The 21,756-nt window shown below is 45.1% G+C and overlaps 1 protein-coding gene and 1 long non-coding RNA gene across 8 annotated transcripts in view; one reads left to right on the forward strand and one right to left on the reverse strand.

Annotated features, from left to right (window-relative positions):
* The window catches only part of ALPK2 (alpha kinase 2), a 137,692-nt gene that overhangs the window by 99,651 nt on the left and 16,285 nt on the right, over positions 1–21,756 (reverse strand). For 2 of the 3 annotated variants that reach the window (XR_006338161.1, XM_043889257.1), the window contains exon 3: positions 19,163–19,280. Coding sequence is in view for 1 of the 3 variants with exons in the window: in XM_043889257.1 (XP_043745192.1) it covers positions 19,163–19,280 (118 nt within the window). In the remaining 2 variants the exon portion in view is untranslated. Of the gene's footprint in view, positions 1–10,573; positions 11,601–19,162; positions 19,281–21,756 lie in introns of those variants that run through there. The other variant, XM_043889259.1, reaches the window with a different exon arrangement.
* The window catches only part of LOC122684834, an 80,445-nt gene that overhangs the window by 19,730 nt on the left and 38,959 nt on the right, over positions 1–21,756 (forward strand). The window lies entirely within an intron of this gene.

A 21,756-nucleotide genomic window follows, 5' to 3' on the forward strand; every position in this document is an offset into this window, starting at 1 on the left:
CTAAATGTAAATGGGTTGAATGCCCCAACCAAAAGACAAAGATTGGCTGAATGGATACAAAAACAAGACCCCTATATATGCTGTCTACAAGAGACCCACCTCAAAACAAGAGACACATACAGACTAAAAGTGAAGGGCTGGAAAAAAATATTTCATGCAAACGGAGACCAAAAGAAAGCAGGAGTCGCAATACTCATATCAGATAAAATAGACTTTCAAATAAAGGATGTGAAAAGAGACAAAGAAGGACACTACATAATGATCAAAGGATCAATCCAAGAAGAAGATATAACAATTATAAATATATATGCACCCAACATAGGAGCACCGCAATATGTACGGCAAACGCTAACGAGTATGAAAGAGGAAATTAATAGTAACACAATAATAGTGGGAGACTTTAATACCCCACTCACAACTATGGATAGATCAACTAAACAGAAAATTAACAAGGAAACACAAACCTTAAATGACACAATGGACCAGCTAGACCTAATTGATATCTATAGGACATTTCACCCCAAAACAATCAACTTCACCTTTTTCTCAAGTGCACACGGAACATTCTCCAGAATAGATCACATCCTGGGCCATAAATCTGGTCTTGGAAAATTCAAAAAAATTGAAATCATTCCAGTCATCTTTTCTGACCACAGTGCAGTAAGATTAGATCTCAATTACAGGAAAAAAATTGTTAAAACTTCAAACATATGGAGGCTAAATAACACGCTTCTGAATAACCAACAAATCATAGAAGAAATCAAAAAAGAAATCAAAATATGTATAGAAATGAATGAAAATGAAAACACAACAACCCAAAACCTATGGGACACTGTAAAAGCAGTGCTAAGGGGAAGGTTCATAGCATTACAGGCTTACATCAAGAAACAAGAAAAAAACCAAATAAATAACCTAACTCTACACCTAAAGCAATTAGAGAAGGAAGAAATGAAGAACCCCAGAGTTAGCAGAAGGAAAGAAATCTTAAAAATCAGGGCGGAAATAAATGCAAAAGAAACTAAAGAGACCATAGCAAAAATCAACAAAGCTAAAAGCTGGTTTTTTGAAAAAATAAACAAAATTGACAAACCATTAGCAAGACTCATTAAGAAACAAAGAGAGAAAAACCAAATTAACAAAATTAGAAATGAAAATGGAGAGATCACAACAGACAACACTGAAATACAAAGGATCATAAGAGACTACTACCAGCAGCTCTATGCCAATAAAATGGACAACTTGGATGAAATGGACAAATTCTTAGAAAAGTATAACTTTCCAAAACTGAACCAGGAAGAAATAGAAGATCTTAACAGACCCATCACAAGCAAGGAAATCGAAACTGTCATCAAAAATCTTCCAGCAAACAAAAGCCCAGGACCAGATGGCTTCACAGCTGAATTCTACCAAAAATTTAGAGAAGAGCTAACACCTATCTTACTCAAACTCTTCCAGAAATTTGCAGATGAAGGTAAGCTTCCAAACTCATTCTATGAGGCCACCATCACCCTAATTCCAAAACCAGACAAAGATGCCACAAAAAAAGAAAACTACAGGCCAATATCACTGATGAACATAGATGCAAAAATCCTTAACAAAATTCTAGCAAACAGAATCCAACAACATATTAAAAAAATCATACACCATGACCAAGTGGGCTTTATCCCAGGAATGCAAGGATTCTTTAATATCCGCAAATCAATCAATGTAATACACCACATTAACAAATTGAAAGATAAAAACCATATGATTATCTCAATAGATGCAGAGAAAGCCTTTGACAAAATTCAACACTCATCTATGATTAAAACTCTCCAAAAAGCAGGAATAGAAGGAACATACCTCAACATAATAAAAGCTATATATGACAAACCCACAGCAAGCATCACCCTCAATGGTGAAAAATTGAAGGCATTTCCCCTGAAATCAGGAACAAGACAAGGGTGCCCACTCTCACCACTACTATTCAACATAGTGTTGGAAGTTCTGGCCACAGCAATCAGAGCAGAAAAAGAAGTAAAAGGAATCCAGATAGGAAAAGAAGAAGTAAAACTCTCACTGTTTGCAGATGACATGATCCTCTATATAGAAAACCCTAAAGACTCTACCAGAAAATTACTAGAGCTAATCAATGAATATAGTAAAGTTGCAGGATATAAAATTAACACACAGAAATCCCTTGCATTCCTATATACTAACAATGAAAAAACAGAAAGAGAAATTAAGGAAACAATACCATTCACCACTGCAACAAAAAGAATAAAATACTTAGGAGTATATCTACCTAAAGAAACAAAGGACCTATACATAGAAAACTATAAAACACTGATGAAAGAAATCAAAGAGGACACAAACAGATGGAGAAACATACCGTGTTCATGGATTGGAAGAATCAATATTGTCAAAATGGCTATTCTACCCAAAGCAGTCTATAGATTCAATGCAATCCCTATCAAGCTACCAATGGTATTTTTCACAGAACTAGACCAAAGAATTTCACAATTTGTATGGAAATACAAAAAACCTCGAATAGCCAAAATAATCTTGAGAAAGAAGAATGGAACTGAAGGAATCAACCTGCCTGACTTCAGACTCTACTACAAAGCCACAGTCATCAAGACAGTATGGTACTGGCACAAAGACAGAAATATAGATCAATGGAACAGAATAGAAAGCCCAGAGATAAATCCACGAACCTATGGACACCTTATCTTTGACAAAGGAGGCAAGGATATACAATGGAAAAAAGACAACCTCTTTAACAAGTGGTGCTGGGAAAACTGGTCAACCACTTGTAAAAGAATGAAACTAGAACACTTTCTAACACCATACACAAAAATAAACTCAAAATGGATTAAAGATCTAAATGTAAGACCAGAAACTATAAAACTCCTAGAGGAGAACATAGGCAAAACACTCTCCGACATAAATCACAGCAAGATCCTCTATGACCCACCTCCCAGAATATTGGAAATAAAAGCAAAACTAAACAAATGGGATCTAATGAAACTTAAAAGCTTTTGCACTACAAAGGAAACTATAAGTAAGGTGAAAAGACAGCCCTCAGATTGGGAGAAAATAATAGCAAATGAAGAAACGGACAAAGGATTAATCTCAAAAATATACAAGCAACTCCTGCAGCTCAATTCCAGAAAAATAAATGACCCAATCAAAAAATGGGCCAGAGAACTAAACAGACATTTCTCTAAAGAAGACATACAGATGGCTAACAAACACATGAAAAGATGCTCAACATCACTCATTATTAGAGAAATGCAAATCAAAACCACAATGAGGTACCATTACACGCCAGTCAGGATGGCTGCTATCCAAAAGTCTACAAGCAATAAATGCTGGAGAGGGTGTGGAGAAAAGGGAACCCTCTTACACTGTTGGTGGGAATGCAAACTAGTACAGCCGCTATGGAAAACAGTGTGGAGATTTCTTTAAAAACTGGAAATAGAACTGCCATATGACCCAGCAATCCCACTTCTGGGCATACACACTGAGGAAACCAGATCTGAAAGAGACACGTGCACCCCAATGTTCATTGCAGCACTGTTTATAATAGCCAGGACATGGAAGCAACCTAGATGCCCATCAGCAGATGAATGGATAAGGAAGCTGTGGTACATATACACCATGGAATATTACTCAGCCATTAAAAAGAATTCATTTGAACCAGTCCTAATGAGATGGATGAAGCTGGAGCCCATTATACAGAGTGAAGTAAGCCAGAAAGATAAAGAACATTACAGCATACTAACACATATATATGGAATTTAGAAAGGTGATAACGATAACCCTATATGCAAAATAGAAAAAGAGACACAGAAATACAGAACAGACTTTTGAACTTTGTGGGAGAATGTGAGGGTGGGATATTTCAAAAGAACAGCATGTATACTATCTATGGTGAAACAGATCACCAGCCCAGGTGGGATGCATGAGACAAGTGCTCGGGCCTGGTGCACTGGGAAGACCCAGAGGAATCGGGTGGAGAGGGAGGTGGGAGGGGGGATCGGGATTGGGAATACATGTAAATCCATGGCTGATTCATATCAATGTATGACAAAACCCACTGGAAAAAAAAAATAATAATAAAATAGTAAATTCAGCTAAAAAAAAAAAAAAAGAAAAAAAAATAAAATAAAAACAGTGCTTAGAAAAATTTAAACAAAGGAAAGAAAAGCAAGATCTTCCTGACCCAGGGATCAAACCTGGGTCTCCTGCAATGCAAGCACATTCTTCCCCATCTGAGCCACCAGGGAAACCCCAGATCTTGGAAAATCCCTGGCATATTGTAGACCTTCCATGAATCCTTTTTTTTTTTTTTTTTTTTTAAGTCTTTATTGAATTTGTTACAATACTGCTTCTGTTTTTTTTTTTTTTTCCTCCAATGTTTTGTTTTTGGCCACGATTTTGGTTTAAGATCCTAGATCAGGGATCGAACCTGCACTGGAAGGTGAAGTCTTGACCACTGGACTGCTAGGGATGTCTGTGAATACTTATTTTTAAAGGAAGTCCTCACAATCACTTCTTTTTGAGTTATACTCCAGCAAGTGTGTTAGTAGATTTTTGTTTTGGAGGACAGCCTAGTAGAATGAGATGCAGTAGGGACAGGACACAGTTCTTGGGTAATCCTAGCTTTGGTCCTAACCAGTTGTTAGGAACTTGGATGGGTCCCACGATCACTCTGGGTCTTGGGTCTAATAAAGGAACTGGACTGGACCAATTGCATTTGACCAGTTAAATCAGCATTTCTTGGGAGTATCACCTGAGTATCAGTATTTTTCAAGAGTTCCCTAGGGGTAAGGTATAGCCAGGGGCCAGATAATCCATAAAACAGGGCTTATCACATGGTAACGTGCACTCAAATCACCTGGCAATCACCTGGGATCTCGTTAAAAGGCAGCATCTGATTTGCCAGGCCAGGGTGCGGTCTGGGACTCTGGCATTCTAACGAGCTTCCAGGGGAAATCAAGTTTGAGTGACAAGGCCTTGGAGTTGCTTCCAGCTCTATGACTCCACCGTGTCTATGAAGAGTGAATGTCCCTTTATTAAATCCTCAGAAAAATATCAGCTGTCACTTGACTGGCACCTCCATTTGAGCTGAGTTTATAGGAAGTGCCCAGCAGCTGCCCCTGTGGAATTCAGTGGCTGTTTAAATGGGTTTTGCCTTTTTTCTTTCATTTATTTTTTTTTAATTGGAGTATAATTGTTTTACAATGTTGTGATAGCTTCTGCAGTACAACAACATGAATCAGCTGTAAGTGTAAATACATTCTCTCTCTGGAGCCTCCCTCCCACCCCTCTAGGTCATCACAGAGCACCAGGCTGAGCCCCCTGTGCTTACAGCCGCTTCCCACCAGCTAGCTGTTTTACCCACGGGTTTCCCTGGTGGCCCAGAGGTAAAGAACCTGCCTTCCAATGCAGGAGATGTGGGTTCGATCCCTGGGTCAGGAAGATCCCCTGGAGAAGGAAATGGCAACCCACTCCAGTATTCCTGCCTGCAGAATCCCATGGACAGATGAGCCTGGTGGGCTACAGTCCATGTGGTTGCAAAAGAGTCAGACATGACTTGACGACTGAACAGCGAGTGTAAACATGTCACTCCTAATCTCCCAATTCCTCTCACCCTCTCGTCCCCCAACTGTGTCCACAAGTCCGTTCCCTGCGTCTGCATCTCTATTCCTACCCTGCAGGTAGGTTCATCAGTGCCATTTTTCTAGATTCCATGCATGTGCATTAATACACGGTATTTGTTTTTCTCTTTCTGACTTCCTTCACTCTGTATGACAGACTCTAGGTTCATCCACATCACTATCATTGACCCAATTTCATTCCTTTTTATGGCTGAGTTGGTTTTGCTTTTTTAAAAAACTGGTTGCTCGACCCAGGCAGGAGGAAATGGTGCAAAACCAGACCAGAGAGCTTCTCTCCCAGAAGCAGCCTAGGAGACTGTGGTCAGGGAAGGAGCCGTTCACAATGGGATTGCTTCTCTTTGCCTGCCGCTCTGTTGTCGGCACCTTGGTGCCTGCTGTCTCCCGCTTGGTCATCTTCCCCGGCACAGCTCCCTTGCTCCCATATCACCTGGCACCTGGGGGGAGAGCCGGCCCAGCTATTGGCAGCAGACAGGAAAGTGGGGAGCTGGCACGGTGCCCGGGGGAGCAGCCCCTTGCTGGGGGAGGGGTAGGCAGGAGTGGCAAGGAAGAAGCGTCCCACAGCTGGGCAGCGGCCCAGGGAACCAGGAATGACAGGCCAGAAAGGGGGCGGCCACAGAGTGACCAGAACCTCAGGCTCCCGCAGCTTGGTGGGTGACCGGAGCCGCTGGCATGGTGGCCTGGTCCTATGGCTCCCACAGGAGGCCTTTTACCAGTCCCTATCTTCACACCCCCTCAAACAGCACAGCCCCTAAAGGACCCGCAGACTGACCACCAAGAAGCCAGCATGATTCAAATCCCTCCCCTGAAACTCAGACGGCTGTCCGGGGAATGGCTCTGTGGGGAGGAAATATCGAACCGACAAAGACAGAGGAACAGGAGAAACCCATACAAAGCTGATTGAATTCGTACGTGTATGTGGAGCCTTCACAAAAGAAAGAAGACCCAGAGAAGTGAGCAGAACAGGGAGCTCTTATACCGGGCAGACGCAGAAATGATAAATTGGTGCGAAGGACTGACAAGCAGAAGGTCTGAGCTGTGGGCAGTAAATGGTGAGGCGGTCACAGAGAGATAAACGCGACTTTAACAAGGTTTGTTTGTACAGAGTTCTTGCCCCAGTTTCCCCGTCTCTGGTGATAAGAAGGCCTTCTCTCCTCCGGATACAGGGAATGCACCTTTCACAGGGGAGTTTTATTAATAGGACCTGTTTCCGGGAAGAATGGTGATGGGGGGAGGTCAGAATGATCTTTCTGCTTTTTCTGTCTTTAAAAATTCCTTCAATTTAAGATCTTTCATATGCCAAGGTATCAAATTTGGGGGTGGCGCATCCTACATGCCATCAGCTCCTCCCCCTCCCCTCAGATGAAGATTCGGTAAAGAACACAGCAAATGCACCATATGCATTGTGTAATTCATCCCACAGAGCTCACTGTCCTGGGTGCTGGGGCTACAGCAGGGAACAGATCAGACAAGTTTCTGCAGCCATGGAACCTACCTTCCAGTTGGGGGGAAACTCTGACAAACAAAAATTTAAATAAATATATATCAGGACTGGAAATAACCCCAGGTGTCCAAGCACAAGAAAACAAATTCCGAGAGATCTGAACCATGAAACTCGGGAACATTGCTCAGCCGTAAAAGGAGGGAACCACTGATACACCAAATGACAGATGATTCTTGAAATAATTACGTGGCGTGAAAGAAGCCAGATACGAAAGAGTACATGCTCCACGATCTCAATTAATTATAAAAATTCTAGAAAAGGTAAGCGAGTCTCCAGTGACCAAAGCTTGTTGTGTGAGGATGGGGGGGGGGGGGGGGTTGGGCGGAAAGAGAGCCAGAAAGTGGGGATGCAAAGGGGCAGGCAGAGGTCCTTTAGGAGAATAAATGTGTCCATTCTCTTGATGGTGGTGATGGTTCCATGGCTGCGTGCGTGTGTCAAAATGCACCAAACTCAACACTTCAAATGTGAAGAGCTCACTGTATGTCTATTACACCTATGCAAAGCTGATAAATTGTGCGTGTGTGTGTGCCCGCCCATACGTACATACATTACATCATGTGCTACGTGAAGACTGAAGCAAGATCAGGAAGGCAGGACATGCTGGGGGCAGGTGGTGCTATTTTAGACAGCGGGTCAGAGGTCTCGGGTGATTTTGAGCAGAAACCTGAAGGCAGTAAGAGAACTAGCCATGGGGTTATCTGGGGAGAGAATATTCCAGAAGAAGAAAGAGCAAGGACAAGGGTCTTGTGGGAGCACCCTAGACCTGAGTGACACTGGAGCTCAGGGATGGCCCAGAATTTAGTTGATGTTAAAGCTCTGAACCAAATCATTGCCCCAAGCTTCACATACAGTCTTGCATCTGTTCTGCCTACCTGGGGAGAGTCCATGCCTTTGGCCTGGCTTCTTAACACTTATATAAGCCCTGGTCATTCTAAACTAGCTCTGGAATCACACTAAGATTCTCATTCAAGAATTCCAAGGGCTTCCCTGGTGGCTCAGTGGTAGAGAATCCGCCTGCCAATGCAGGAGACACAGGTTCAATCCCTGACCCAGGAAGATCCCACATGCCAAGGAGTAACTAAGCTCACGCACCACAAGTACTGGCCTGCGCTCTAGAGCCTCTGCTCTGCAACGAGAAAATCCACCGCAGTGAGAAGCCTGAGCACCACAACGGGAGAGCGGGCCTATAGCAGCCCCACTCGCCATAGACAGAGAGAAGTCCATGCAGCAACGAAGACCCAGCACGGCCAAAAATAAATACATAAAATTATTAAAAAAAAAAAAAAAGAATTCCAAGATCTGTTTGGCCCCATCTTCTCTGAAATGGGAGGGTAACCGAATCCCACTTTCACATGCTTATGACTAAGAGTGACTAACAGTATCTAACAAAACACAGAAAACCCTGAAAAAAGTGAGCATTTACCTGGCACTTCCTAAGTACCAGGCACTGTTCTAAAAACCTTCTCTGTATTATCTCAGGTCATCTTCCCTCAGCCTTGCAAGGTAGATACTATTATTATTCCCACTTTACCCTTTATAGATACATACATGCTCAATCAAGAAGTAGGGCTAACAGTTGAATCTGGGAGGTTATGACTCTGAAGCCAGCCCTTGTTAAGTACCCATTCATGGCCTTGCAGAGTGCTGCAAATCTCTGATTCTTAACCAGTGGTCCCACATATACCCCTACTGGCCTGGTCCAGGCCTGACCCTGTGCATGGCTGGGACACCTTCCAAATTTGGAGCAGTGCTATAGACTGAATTGTGTCCCTTTCAAATGTATATGTTAAAGCCCTAACTCCCAATATGATGGTGCTTGGTAACAGGGCTTTTGAGAGGTGATTAAGTTTAGGTGATGTTGTAAGGGTGGGGCCCTTGTAACAGGATCAGTGCCTTCACATGAAGAGACAGCAGAGAGCCTGTCCTCCCCCAACCACTTTCTCTCTCTCTTTCTGCCATGTGAGGAGACAGCAAGAAGGCAGCCATCAGCAAGCCTAGGAGAGGGTCCTCACCAGAACCCCACCCTGCTGGCACCCTGATCTCAAGCCTCTGGAACCATGAGAAATAAACTGCTATTGATTAAGCCTCCCAGTCTGTGGTATTTTTGAGCTCATACAGACAAGGTCAACAGAACATGCCAGTTCGAAACACCTTTCATATATCAAGTTCATTCCTAGGTTCAAGGGTGGCTCAGGTGTGGTCTGGAAGGGGTCCTGGGAGGGCCCAGAGCATCAGGCTTCCCCACCCACATGCGTGGGACTCAGCCTGAGGCCTGGGCTGATGGCTCAGGAGTTGAGAGGTTGAAGGTGCTGGGATTGGTCCAGCCTTATAGGATTCAGAGAAAGTGAACCGTGCCTGCATTTTGGAGAAGGCAAGCCAGGCAGTCAGAAGTGATGGAGTCTGAGGCAGGGATCCAAGGCAAGCACAGAATTCTAAGACAGTGAAAGGTAGAGGGTTGTGGGGAGGGAAGGAGAGGCTTCCAGGGGTGATGAAGCAAAAGTGAAGGTAAATTTCATGGGAGACCTTTGGCAGGGAGAAAACAGGGCTGGGCTGGTCAGAACAGAAATACCCAACCAAATAGTTCCCAACCAAACTATGTTCTTTGTCCCGTCCCTCCCTGCATCTCCCCTCAGGGCTGAAGCAAAACCCTTCTGGGACTCACAAGACCTGATTCAGTTTCAGTTGCCCTAACTCGCTGTCAAGTAACTTAAAAAAAATTTTTTTTTATATTATTTATTTATTTGGCTGTGCTGGGTCTAAGTTGTAGCATGCAGGATCTTCAATCTTCAGTAAGGCATGCAAAGATCTTTACTGCACGTGGGATCTTTTTTTAGTTGCAGTATGTGGAATTTTAGTTCTGGTTCCCTGACCAGGCATGGAACCTGGACCCCCTGCTTTACAAGGCAGAGTCAGCCCGTGGACCACCAGGGATGCCCCTCAGGTAATGTCTCCATGAGGTTCACCTTGAAAGAGGACATCAACGTTGGTCAGGTGATCGCTAGTGCTGGAATTTCTGTATCAGCCAGATTCTCCATCTTTCCAACTCTCAGAAATTCACCCCATGATTCTGGGATTACAAAGAAAGAGTGAACCCCAGTTGGCCCATGAACTTCCCTCGTGTTACTGATCTTCTCCAAGTTCCCAGAAGGTGTCAATGGAGGGGCCCTTCCAGAGCCATTCAGCGCGTGCCCAGTTTCCAGGGCACCTTCCTCTGGCTGTCCCACCATCTGGGGAGGGACTCTTGGACTGGTCTGTTACTGAGAGCTGTGGATCTTCCCTGAGAGCCAGCACCGTGGTGGGAGCAACCACCCAAGTCCTGTCCCAGGAAAGGGTGAGCGAACACATAAGAAAAGTTGAGCATCCAGTGGCGTGGCCCTGTCACCATCCACTCCGCTGAATCACTCACCTCCGAAGTTAAAACCGGAAAGTGAAGTCGGGCAGCAGATTATCAGCACGGCCTTATCGTCCCGGGGACCAAATCAGTGCTTCTCATCAGACCCTTGAGGCTCACTTAAATGTTTCTGGCAGTGGTCAGAGGAACAGCCACGAAGCACAGCAGCTGAATTCATTCAGGAAGAATGCTGCAGGAGCCTGCCCTGGCTCCATGCTTGGACACAGGGCCTTCCTGGTGCTGGAAGCCCTAGCACTCATCTTTAAGACTTGTGACACCTACTTAAGCTCACGGGAACACAAAGTTCACAAAATGCTTTCCAATCTCGGATGAAATGCCTTTCCCTCTTAGCCAAATTGTAACAAGGTTCAGTCATCTTTATTTCCACCGGATGAGTCCTTGATCAAACACGTTAATTACATTTTCTGCTCCAAGAGGGAAACAGCAGAGGGGGGAAATGCTGCCAAACTAAGCTGCCTTTCTTACCTCTAAATTGCCCTGTTTTTAATCAGTTCCAAAATTATAGTTCGACGTCCGCCTGCCAATGCAGGAGACACAGGAGGTGCGGGTTCAATCCCTGGGTCAGGAAGATCCCCTGGAGGAGGAACTGGCAACCCACTCCAATATTCTTGCCTGAAAAATCCCACGGACAGAGGAGTCTGGCAGCCTACATTCCAAAGGGTAGCAAAGAGTCAGACACGATTGAGCATGAGCATGGCTTGGCAGGTTGGGGAACGTGTTCAAATTGCACAAAGTAACAATTATTTAAAGAGTATTCTAAATTCTTGGCATGTGTTGATTTAATCCCTGGGTCAACCCTATAAAGCAGATACTATCTTTACCCCTATTTTATAAGTGAGGAAATGGTGACCCAGAGAGCTTAAGTAACTTGCCCAAAATGATATGGCTTGTAAAAGACAGATATGGGATTTAAATCCGTATTCAGTTTTGGATTCAAATCCTTGCTTTCAGTGGTGGATACAATCTCCTGTCCTTTGTAAGTGAAGGTGATGGTGACCCTTCTACCTTTAGCAGGATGTGTGCCTTGAGGTGTTTCTTCCTAGAATAAAGATATTTGCATTTTTTAATTAAATATTTTATTATTTTTGGCTGCCTCGAGTCTTAGTTTTCAGCATGCAGGGTCTTTCCTCGTGGAGCGTATGCTTCTCTCTAGCTGTGGTGCAGACTCTGGGGTGTGCGGGCTCAGTAGCTATGGCGTGTGGGCTCAGGTGCCCGAGGCATGTGGGATCTTAGTTCCCCAACCAGGGCTCCAAGCCAGGTCCTCTCTATTGGAAGATGGATTCTTAACCACTGGACCACCAGGGAAGTCCCCGGAGTGGAGGTATTCTTCACTGACTGACCTCTTCTCATTTGCCCAGCCTCATTCACAACCAACAACTCATGTTTCTGAGATGTCTGAGAAAGAATTTGGGTTTCCCTGGGTATAGAGATAGGCTGAGGGCCCCTTGAAGGCCAAAGTTAGTCTCAGACAACAAGCACTTATGAACAACCCTCTGCCAGCTACAAACCAGAGTGGCTTCAGGAATTTAACAGTGTCCTAAGGCTCCTAGCATCTGTCCATCTAGGCATGAGGAAAAACTGAGAAGACCCAGACTTCACTGAAGTCATAGATACCACCTTTTAAAAACCATCCAAACAGGGTTTACAGGGTTTTACTCTATCAATATATATGATAGAAACAGCTTCAATCCTGTGATTAGGTTATAGCTCTCCTGCTCCATTTTCTTCTTGTCTTTGAAAATTCTCAACTGACTCTAACACTTTCAAAACTATGCATATAAAATTATTCTGGCTCTAAACACACTTGGCTAGGACAAAGTAATTCTTTCAGATTAATTCTGGGAATACAAGACTTTCAGGGAGTGTTAACTGCTAACTAAAAACAACTAAATTTGTTGCAGTGACCTGTACACTCCACTGATCATTTTGCATAAATCATCTCAATACATCATCACAAACACCCATTTTACAGATGAAGAAACTGAAGCTCAAAGAAGTTAACTGACTTGCTTAAGGTCACATAAATCACAAGCAGCAAAACTTATTATTAAACTCCTGCCCGCCAAGACAGGAGACATAATGAGATGTGGGTTTGATTCCTGGGTCAGGAAGATCCCCTGCAAGATGGCATGGCAAACCACTCCAGTATTCTTGCCTGGAGAATCCCATGGACAGAGGAACCTAGTGGGCTGAAGTCCACAGGGTCACAAAGAGTTGGACACGACTGCAGCGACATATCATGAGATAGAGTAGACGACAAAATGTGGCCACTGGTTCCTTTCACTCGGTTATGTACACCCTGCTGCAATGTGACATTTCTACTCTACTGTTCAAGAAGTGGCATTTCTCTTCCTGCCTCTTGACTCTGGTCTGGCCCCATAACTTGCTTTGGCCCAGAGAACGTGGAGGGGGTGGTGTTGGGATGGAGCTCAACAGGAACATTTCCTGGAACTTTCTCCATGTTTCTCCCCTGAGACCCACGTATAGGAAGCCAGTTCTAACCAATTGGAGGATCAGAGAGAGTCCAGCATGAACTGCCAGACCTCCTGGTGAAGCCACCTTGGACCTCCCAGCCCAGCCAAGCCTCAGACTGACTCAAGTCCATGAGTGAGCACGAGTGAGCCAGGCAGTATCCACCACTGCCAGCCCACAGAGTTGGGAGAACGAACCAGCTGCTGCTGCTTCAGGGCGCTCTGTTTTGGGGTGGTTGATGACACCGTTTCTCAGCATCAGCACTACTGGCATTATAGAATGGGTGGTATTTCGTTGTGGGGCATCGCCCTGAGCAATATCCGACGTCCAGCAGAATCCTTGGCCTCTATTCGCCAGATGCTGGAAGCACCCCTTCCAAGCCATGACAATCAAAAACACCTCCAGACATGGCCAGATGTTCCCTGGTGTCAAAACACATAAGTGACTCAGGAAACCCTCAGATGGAATTTTTTCCCTTCAAAATCTTGAGCAATCAATGCCCAGCTTGGGGCAGCATTGGAAAAAGTTCTTTGCCCCTGGACCCACTGATGCCTCCCAGGTGGCCTGGATGGAGTCAGCTGGTATCTTGGGAACAGCACTCTGGTTATCAGGGGAAAAAATGGTCAGTCCTATACTAAGTAGGTGAGGGGCAGCATTTTTTAAAGAATGCTCAGACACATCACGTATTAGTGTTCTAGAGTGGACAAAACAAACGGCCTCACAGAGAGCAGCACAAAACAACAAAAATGTGCTCCTTCACTGTTCTGGCGGCCGGGAAGTCCAAAATCATGGTGTCAGCAGGGCCACGCCGAAGGGAGGTCCCTCTGAAGGCTCGGGAAGAATCTCTCCTCTCCCCTCGCCCTCGGGGAGCTGCGGGTGGGCCTGGGCTTCTCCCTCCTCGCAGCGGCACCATGCCAGTCTCTGCCTGTCTTCACCCGGCCGTCTCCTTCTCTGTGTCTCTGCTTCCTCTCTGTATAAAGATACCAGTCAGAGCCCATATTCATCTAAGGATGATCTTATCTTAAATAATTACATCTGCAAAGACTCTATTTTTGGGCTTCCCTAGAGGCTCAGTGGTCATGAATCCACCTGCCAATGCAGGAGACACAGGTTCGATCCTCAGTCCAGGAAGATCCCACATGCCTCAGAGCAACCGGGCCCATGTGCCACAAATACTGAGCCTGCACCCTGGAGCCTATGCTCCGCAACAAAAGAAGCCATCGCAGTGAGGAGCCCAAAAGCTGGAACCAGACAATAAAGCCAGCGTGGCAACGAAGACCCAGCCTAGCTGAAAACAAATGAATAAATAAAGAGCCCTGAGCTCTTGGTATTGGGGCGGGGGGAAAGACTATTTCCAAACAAGGTCACACTCTGAGGTTCCAGGTGAACATGAATATGGGGGGCCCTATTCAACCCACACACATATGAACAGACTGCTTGTGGTGACTGCGGTTCTCCCGGCCACTGTCCCCACCAGGTCCTCTACAGGGTCCATCTCCAGACCAGCCAATGCCAGGGCTGAGCCGATGAGAGAGCGAGTGGGGCTGCTTCCCGTCCCTCTGACCAGGGGCTCCTGCCCTGGCCTCTGCCTCCCCTCCCTCCTGCTTCACTCTTAACCTAGACTCGCCCTCATCACTGCTGGATGGGACCATGACCAACCAAAGAGGCCTCCACACTGCGGAGACGAGCGTCTCTCTCTAGGTGTAAGTTCCTAGGCACATTTTCATCTGTTGCTTCGCAGCTTGTCTTTAAACTCCATTCATAAGAGACCACAGTTCCCAGTTTGTATGTATATTGCTACTTGCTTTCATGATGAGGTAGAAACCATCTAATTGCACTTTCTTCCCCTCCTCCCAACTGCTACATCTTTATTTTTAAAGATCTTTTGAAGTCCATTCTTAAAGTCCTTACTGAATTGGTTACAATACTGCTTCTGTTCCATATTTTGGTTTTTTGGCCACGAGGCATGTGGGTGGGATCTTCGTTCCCCATCCAGGGATCAAAACCACACCCCTTGCATTAGAAGGCAAACTCTTAACCACTGGACCACCAGGGAAGTCCCAACCCCTATATCTCAAGGGGTGGAAAATGCTTTCATGCTACAGGGCAAGCTATACTGCTATTATTGATGCTTCTCTCTCTCAGAACAATTTCTTGGCTTTCCATGTCTTTTGTCTGCCAAGCACTTGACCTGCGGTAATGGAAAGGTCACAACAGCACTGATCAATCTCTCCAGATAGCCTTATTTGCCATAAATACACAGTTTCACAGGATTAGAGTGATACGAGGAGAATGCAGGAAGAATGTGAGGAGAAGTGCTACTGAGCTGAGGAAAGAGGGAAGATGAGAATGTGGATAAACATGGCAGCAGGGCCCGTAGCCTCACAGCAGAAGTGCAGATGGGACATTAAGCCAGGAAAAGCCCTTGGGAAACACAGAAACAAATATCTAAGAACTCAGATTTAATGACTGAAAGACTAAACTCAGGTAGGTAAAGTATTTTTCTTTGGGAAACTAAAAGCTAATCTGGCGATTAATGGTACATTGATAATGGCAAAAAAAAATTCAAGATTAATATGGTTATTAACAACTAACTTTCAGTCTTTGAAAGACATTTGCACAAAATCCTATTCATTTTCCTAACCTGCACTTCATATATGGATAGAAGTCAAACTACTTTACAGATGCATGTTTTCAGATTAAAGCATTTTGCATCTTGGACAACATATTGGAATCACCTGGACTGGGGATTGACTTTGTCAAGAGTGAAGGACGAGTGTTAGTGGGTTTATTGCCCTGCTCATGGGCAGTTACAGCTCAGAACTCCAAGTGTAGGACACCAGATCTTTTAAAGATTATTAGTGTCCAACATGTTTACCACTAACCGGGGGGGGAAAAAAGGAGCCACATCTATTATCATATTGCTGTTCAGTTGCTCGGTCGGGTCCAACTCTTGTGACCCCATGGGCTGCAGCATGCCAGGCCTCCCTGTCCTTCACCATCATGTTGCCCTACCATTATTCGTCTGCATTAGGACCAAATACTGTTCCCTGAAGCGGGGCTACCTTTCAAATGGCAGGAACTTGGAAAGAGTGCATTCAGTCACATTAAACTTTTCATTTTTAGAGCGAATCACTGCCCTGCTGAACTTCAGAGAATGAGAGCCCCTGACCTTTACACAGTGCTAACTCCCTTGCTAAGTTCCTCTTTCCTATGTTGTGTCTCTCCCATTGTAACCCACCCATCTGCCCCGGGTTTCACCGTGGCTACCCCTCAGCTCCTAACACCCCACAAAATGTTTGGTTTGTCTATATTCCTCAGCGTGTACAAACAATAATTAGCAAATCTCAATTCCTAAATGGTATTCCATCAGTAAAAGGATACACATTGATCTTCTCTCCTGGTTATAAAGTGAGTATAAGGTTTTAGTTTAGTGTAAGACCCAAATTAATCAATCAAGAAATATGTATTGAGTGCTCAGAGGCACAAAGGTAGGAGTGGAATACATACGAAGTACAGTGTGTAGGCCCTCAAGGATCTTACTATCTAGACCAGGGGCTGGCAAACTATGGTCCACGGGCCAAATCTGGCCCCCAACTGCTTCTATGAATAAAGCTTTACTGGAACACAACCATGATCTTTTGGGGGATTTTGGGGGGTTTTTGTTTGTTTGTTTCATTTTTTGGGTCTATGGCTGCTTTGAGCACTATGATGGCAGAGTGATAGAGACTGTCTGGACTTCAAAGCCAGAAATATTTACTATCTGGCCCTTTATAGATAAAGTTTGCCAATGCTGATATAAGCAAACTAATAACCACAACCACAAATATCTATAGGATAGATACATAGATGTATTAATAGGAAACAGTGAGGGTTCCTGCCATCAGGAGGTGCACAGCCTACTGAGCAAGCATCAGTCCTGAGCAGGAAATAACTGCCAAACGGGAGGCCTGTGCAAAGGAGATGAGGACGTTTGAGGATGTCTGAGGCTGGACAGATCCAGGTGACAGAACTGCCCGGGAGTCAGACAGGCAGCGGGCTCCCCGGTGGCTCAGCAGGTCAAGAATCCGCCTGCAGTGCAGGAGACCCCGGTTTGGTCCTGGGGCGGGAAGACCCTCCTGAGAAGAGACAGGCTACCCACTCCAGTCACCTTGCCTGGAGAATCACCAGGGACAGAAGAGCCTGGCGGGCTCCAGTCCATGGGGTCGCAGAGAGTCGGACACGACTGGGAGACTAAGCACAGCACAGCACAGGGGATTCTACGCCGGCCGGGGTGAAGAGGAGGGTGAGGAGAGCCTCGACAAAGTGGGACGAAGAGGCAGGAAGCCCGACCCGTGCTGCGGGCCGGTGGTGGCCAGCGGGCTGCCGCCCAGTGCTTGGATCATGAGGGGAAGGCGGCATGGTTTGTTCACCGCTTGTCTTTCTCGATGGACTTGAGGTTTTTCGAGCAATGTTCATGCTGTTCACCTCGACTCAGGCATTAAGCTACATGCCTGCCATATAGTAGCTGCATGATGAATGTCATATAAAAATTAAATAATAAACGTGAGGCTTTCAAGGGCTAAGGTCTCTCTTGGTAAATGTCACGCTGCACTTGAAACTATGTGGCTTATTTTCAGGTATATCTTTTGATATTGATTTCTAACCTAATTCCATAGTGATAAGAAAACAGACTCTGTATGATTTCATTATCTTTGGACCATGAAATTTTTACACGTTACAAATTTACATTGTTTTATGTCCCTGGATATATTATTCCAGTGTCTCCTGGTTTATAGTCTATGGGAACTTGAATAGAATTTGTATCCTGCTGTTGTGTGAAAACTATAAAATCTTAATTATGTTGAATTGGTTCGTAGTGCTTTTCAGGTCTCCTATATCCTTCTATTTTTCTATCTGTTCATTCTATTAATTTTTGAGAGTTTGACATTGAAACTCCCAACTAAAAATCTTAAATTATCTACTTAAAAAAATAACTGTAATATACAAACTATATATAACTTTGTTCTGTATTTTCCAAACCTCCTATAAATGTGTTATCATACTTTCATAATTTAGAAAAAAATTTTAAAGAAATATTAATTTTTTAAAAAACTAAATAATAAACAAATAAATGGATGTCTCAAATACCAGGTTAGATAGGCTGCAGGCCAGCTGAGTCAAGCATTTCAACCGTGGTAAAGTGACCTCTGACCTTACTTTGGAACAAAAGCAAAGATCAGAGATTAAGAAAGCTTTTATTGAGCAACTACTATATAACAAGCCTTTTACAAGCATTACATCATTTAATTCATTCAGCCACCCTTTGATGGATGAAAAAGCTGAGTTTCAGAGAGGTAAGGGAACTGGCCAAGATCACACAGCCCGAACACGGCAGAGCTGAAATGCAAACCCAAGCCTTCAGTTTGTTGTTTTCGGCTCCAAGGCTGCTGGCACACACCCATGCCCCTCAGCCATTTTCACACCACGCTCCGCAGACCTCAGTCTCCTCAGAGCCACCGTGAGGGACATGAGACCAGTTTGGCTGCGCTGGGGAACCGGAGCCACCCAGCTTCAGCCAGAGGAGTTCTCCTTTTCTCCACCTCACATGCAACGCTTCCTGACTTCACCCCAAGCACACAGTTCTCGTGGGAACGAAAAAGAATGAGAAACCACGGTACCGGGCCACGCCACTTCCTCAAAGCAGGCCAGGAGGTCCGGTTTCCAGCCTCAACTTCACCACCGACTTGCTGCGGGATCCGAGCCCATCACCTCTTCCTTCCATTCTTACACAAGACATGCTGGATGACAGATGATGAAATCCCACGGTGCTTCTGAACTTTCCAGAGAGGACAAGACTTTCAAAAGGGCTTATTCAATGAATGAAAACGCCTGGGCCACCTTGAGTGAGATTCTAAATAAAGCTGTTAATGTACCGTCCATGGCAGCAATTAGAGGAGGGTGATGAGTTACCAGGCAGAGTTTAGCTGTCTTTGCTGGAGGCCGTCGATCGCATCTAATGGGACTCAAGAAGCAAACACAAGCCAATCTTTTGACCTTACCTGATAGTAACCAGCACACGACAGAACATGGGGAGCTTAGTCAACAGTCCACTGAGGCACATCCACTTACCAACAGAGATGTAACTCGTGAACGTACTGGTTCTCGAAGGATTCGTAACTGGAGACACTGCCACACTCATCTATGGTGCGACCATTCTTGTACCAAGTTACCTCTGGCTTGGGCTGGCCTGATGATAAAGAAATAAGAATATTCTTACGACGTGAAGTATCTTTGGAAAATCATAAAGCTATCAATAAGAATGGATGATAAACAATAGGGATAAGCATGATGGACATGTCATTGGGGAACCGGAAAAGCTTCTTGTCGTTGATAAAAAATGCATCCTTCAATAAGCACTCTTGGGCATGTTACGTGCCTGAGAGGATGCTGGGCTGGACTGGGGACGGGGGGAGCACACAAAATGAAAAGTGCTGCTCCTAATCTCGAGAAACTATTAGGAGGGCTTCCCTGGTGGCTCAGGGACAAAGCATCCACCGGCCAATGCAGGAGACGTGGGCTCAAGCCCTGGTCCAGGAAGATCCCACATGCCTTGGAGCAACTCAGCCCATGCGCCACAGCTAGTGAGCCTGTGCTCGGGAGGCCGGGAGGGGCAGCTACTGAGCCCACGCGCCCTAGAGCCCGTGCTTCACAACGAGAGAAGCCGCCGCGATGAGGAGCCTGCACGCAGAAGCTGGAGAGGAGCCCCTGCTCGCTGCAGCCAGAGAGAAGCCGGTGCAGTGATGAAGACCCAGCACAGCCGGAAATAAATACGTAAATAACTTCCTAAAAGACCGAGTGTCCTTAACTACTATTTATTTTTAAAAAAAGAAGCTTTTGAGAAAAATTATCTACAACTAAGAAATAAGGCAAAAATGTGGATGGTATCTTGCTTCAATGTCACATGGGACAAAGGTCTATCTCAGAGTTATCTAGAGGAATGCACTCTGCTTGATCGATGATTACTATTGATTACAATCCCCAGACTTAAAGTTACCTATAAACTTACAGATTTTTATTCAATAGAGATGCAAATAATCTCCACATAGCAGACATGATAACCTCATAAATTACAGTTGATGGCCTGTAGGACATTAACCAGTGTTCTAACTCAGCAATCTTATCCTAACATTCGTTCATTAAGTTGCCTATAAACACCCAATTCCTCAAATGCGCTTTGACCTGGTCTTGATATTTTTTGGTTCCCTGTTTACTCAAAGAATTGAGGGACCTTCTCTGTGGTCCAGTGGTTCAGAGTTCCCCTTCCAAAGCAGGGAGTACACGTTGGATCCCTGGTCAGGGAACTAAGATCGCACATGCCTCTTGGACAAAAAAAAACAGAACATAAAACAGAAGCAATCTTGTAACAAATTCAGTAAAGACTTATAAAAAAATGTTTCATGTGAAATAGTGGAAGAATAGGTCCTAAAAAAAAGATAAGAATGGGATAAAATCTTTAACGTTCACTCCATATTTGCATGGGAATCACTTTACCTTTTTGAAAATTATACCTTAATGGTGCTCAGAGTTGATTGTATGTTAAAAGAGCAAAGAACAAAGCAGACGAGCTGAAACCACGTCTTCCTGAGGAGGAAGGAGTCTGGAATGTAGGTTTCCCAGGCGGGTGCTGCGATGACGTGTGACTGATGTTATCACAGAAATGGACCTACGCTATCCCCCTCAGAAGGGGTTCACCCTTCCCCTGGTGATCGTTAACCGGATAGACTGCTAATGGGCTAATCTGGTAAACGCCCTCAGGAATTCCATTCACCCCTTGGAATTTTTTCCCCCTTGTGACAGACAAGGGCAGGAAGGTATCCAGTGTGGACCAGAGCTTTCTCACCAGCTCCCACATCACTGGAAACATATAAAATGTGCCAGCTCTACTGGAGGAAAACCTGGTATCTGGGAGCAATACCTTCTCACCAGGGAAGCCCTCCCCTCTCTCTAGGTCTCATCTAAGTTGGAGTCCCCCAGCTGTGCTCCCCACCGCCTCCTCCTCCAAGCAGGCACCCACGTAGTCAGTCCCTGGAGCAGGCAGCAGACACACCTGCACGCAGGGACACATCTCCAGCAGCTGCCTGGCTGAATCTCTTTCAAGCAAATGACTAAACCACCAAAAAAAAAAAAAAGAGCTTCCCTGAAAAACCACCAGGGAAGCTGCTGATCATATTTCATTTCTGCCGTTCTAATCAGACTCGTGTTCCCCTTCCGGTCAGTTTTACCCGATTTCTTCTTGGGAAGCGTTTAACCGCTCCTCTTGGGCGTGTTCCTGAATTTGCGGAAGCCATGACAGCAAGTATGCCTAAGCTGCGCCTGGGGGACTCATTCTGATCTCTCGGGCTCCAGTGTTTCATTTCAGGAGTAATCAGGGCTGACTGAATCCCCCGGCTTCCTACTGGCTGACCATTTTTTTCCCTTCGTGTGGTACAGAGCTGCATAATCGGCCCCAGAGGAGACTTGTGCGGGGAAGTGGTATCTTGTACCTTGTGGGTGGTTCTCTTTTCTCCCTCTACTTGCTGGAAACCTAACCCGAAAATCCTACCCGTGTTTTTTAAGCCTACCTGCAGGTCGCTTATTGAAAGCCACCTGCAGAACATTTCACAAGTATCTGGCTTATGTGTGTGGGGACCAGGATCCAACGTGAGGGCCCATCCAAACCTGGG

Source organism: Cervus elaphus, chromosome 27, assembly GCF_910594005.1.
Source record: "Cervus elaphus chromosome 27, mCerEla1.1, whole genome shotgun sequence".
Taxonomy (NCBI): Eukaryota; Metazoa; Chordata; class Mammalia; order Artiodactyla; family Cervidae; genus Cervus; species Cervus elaphus.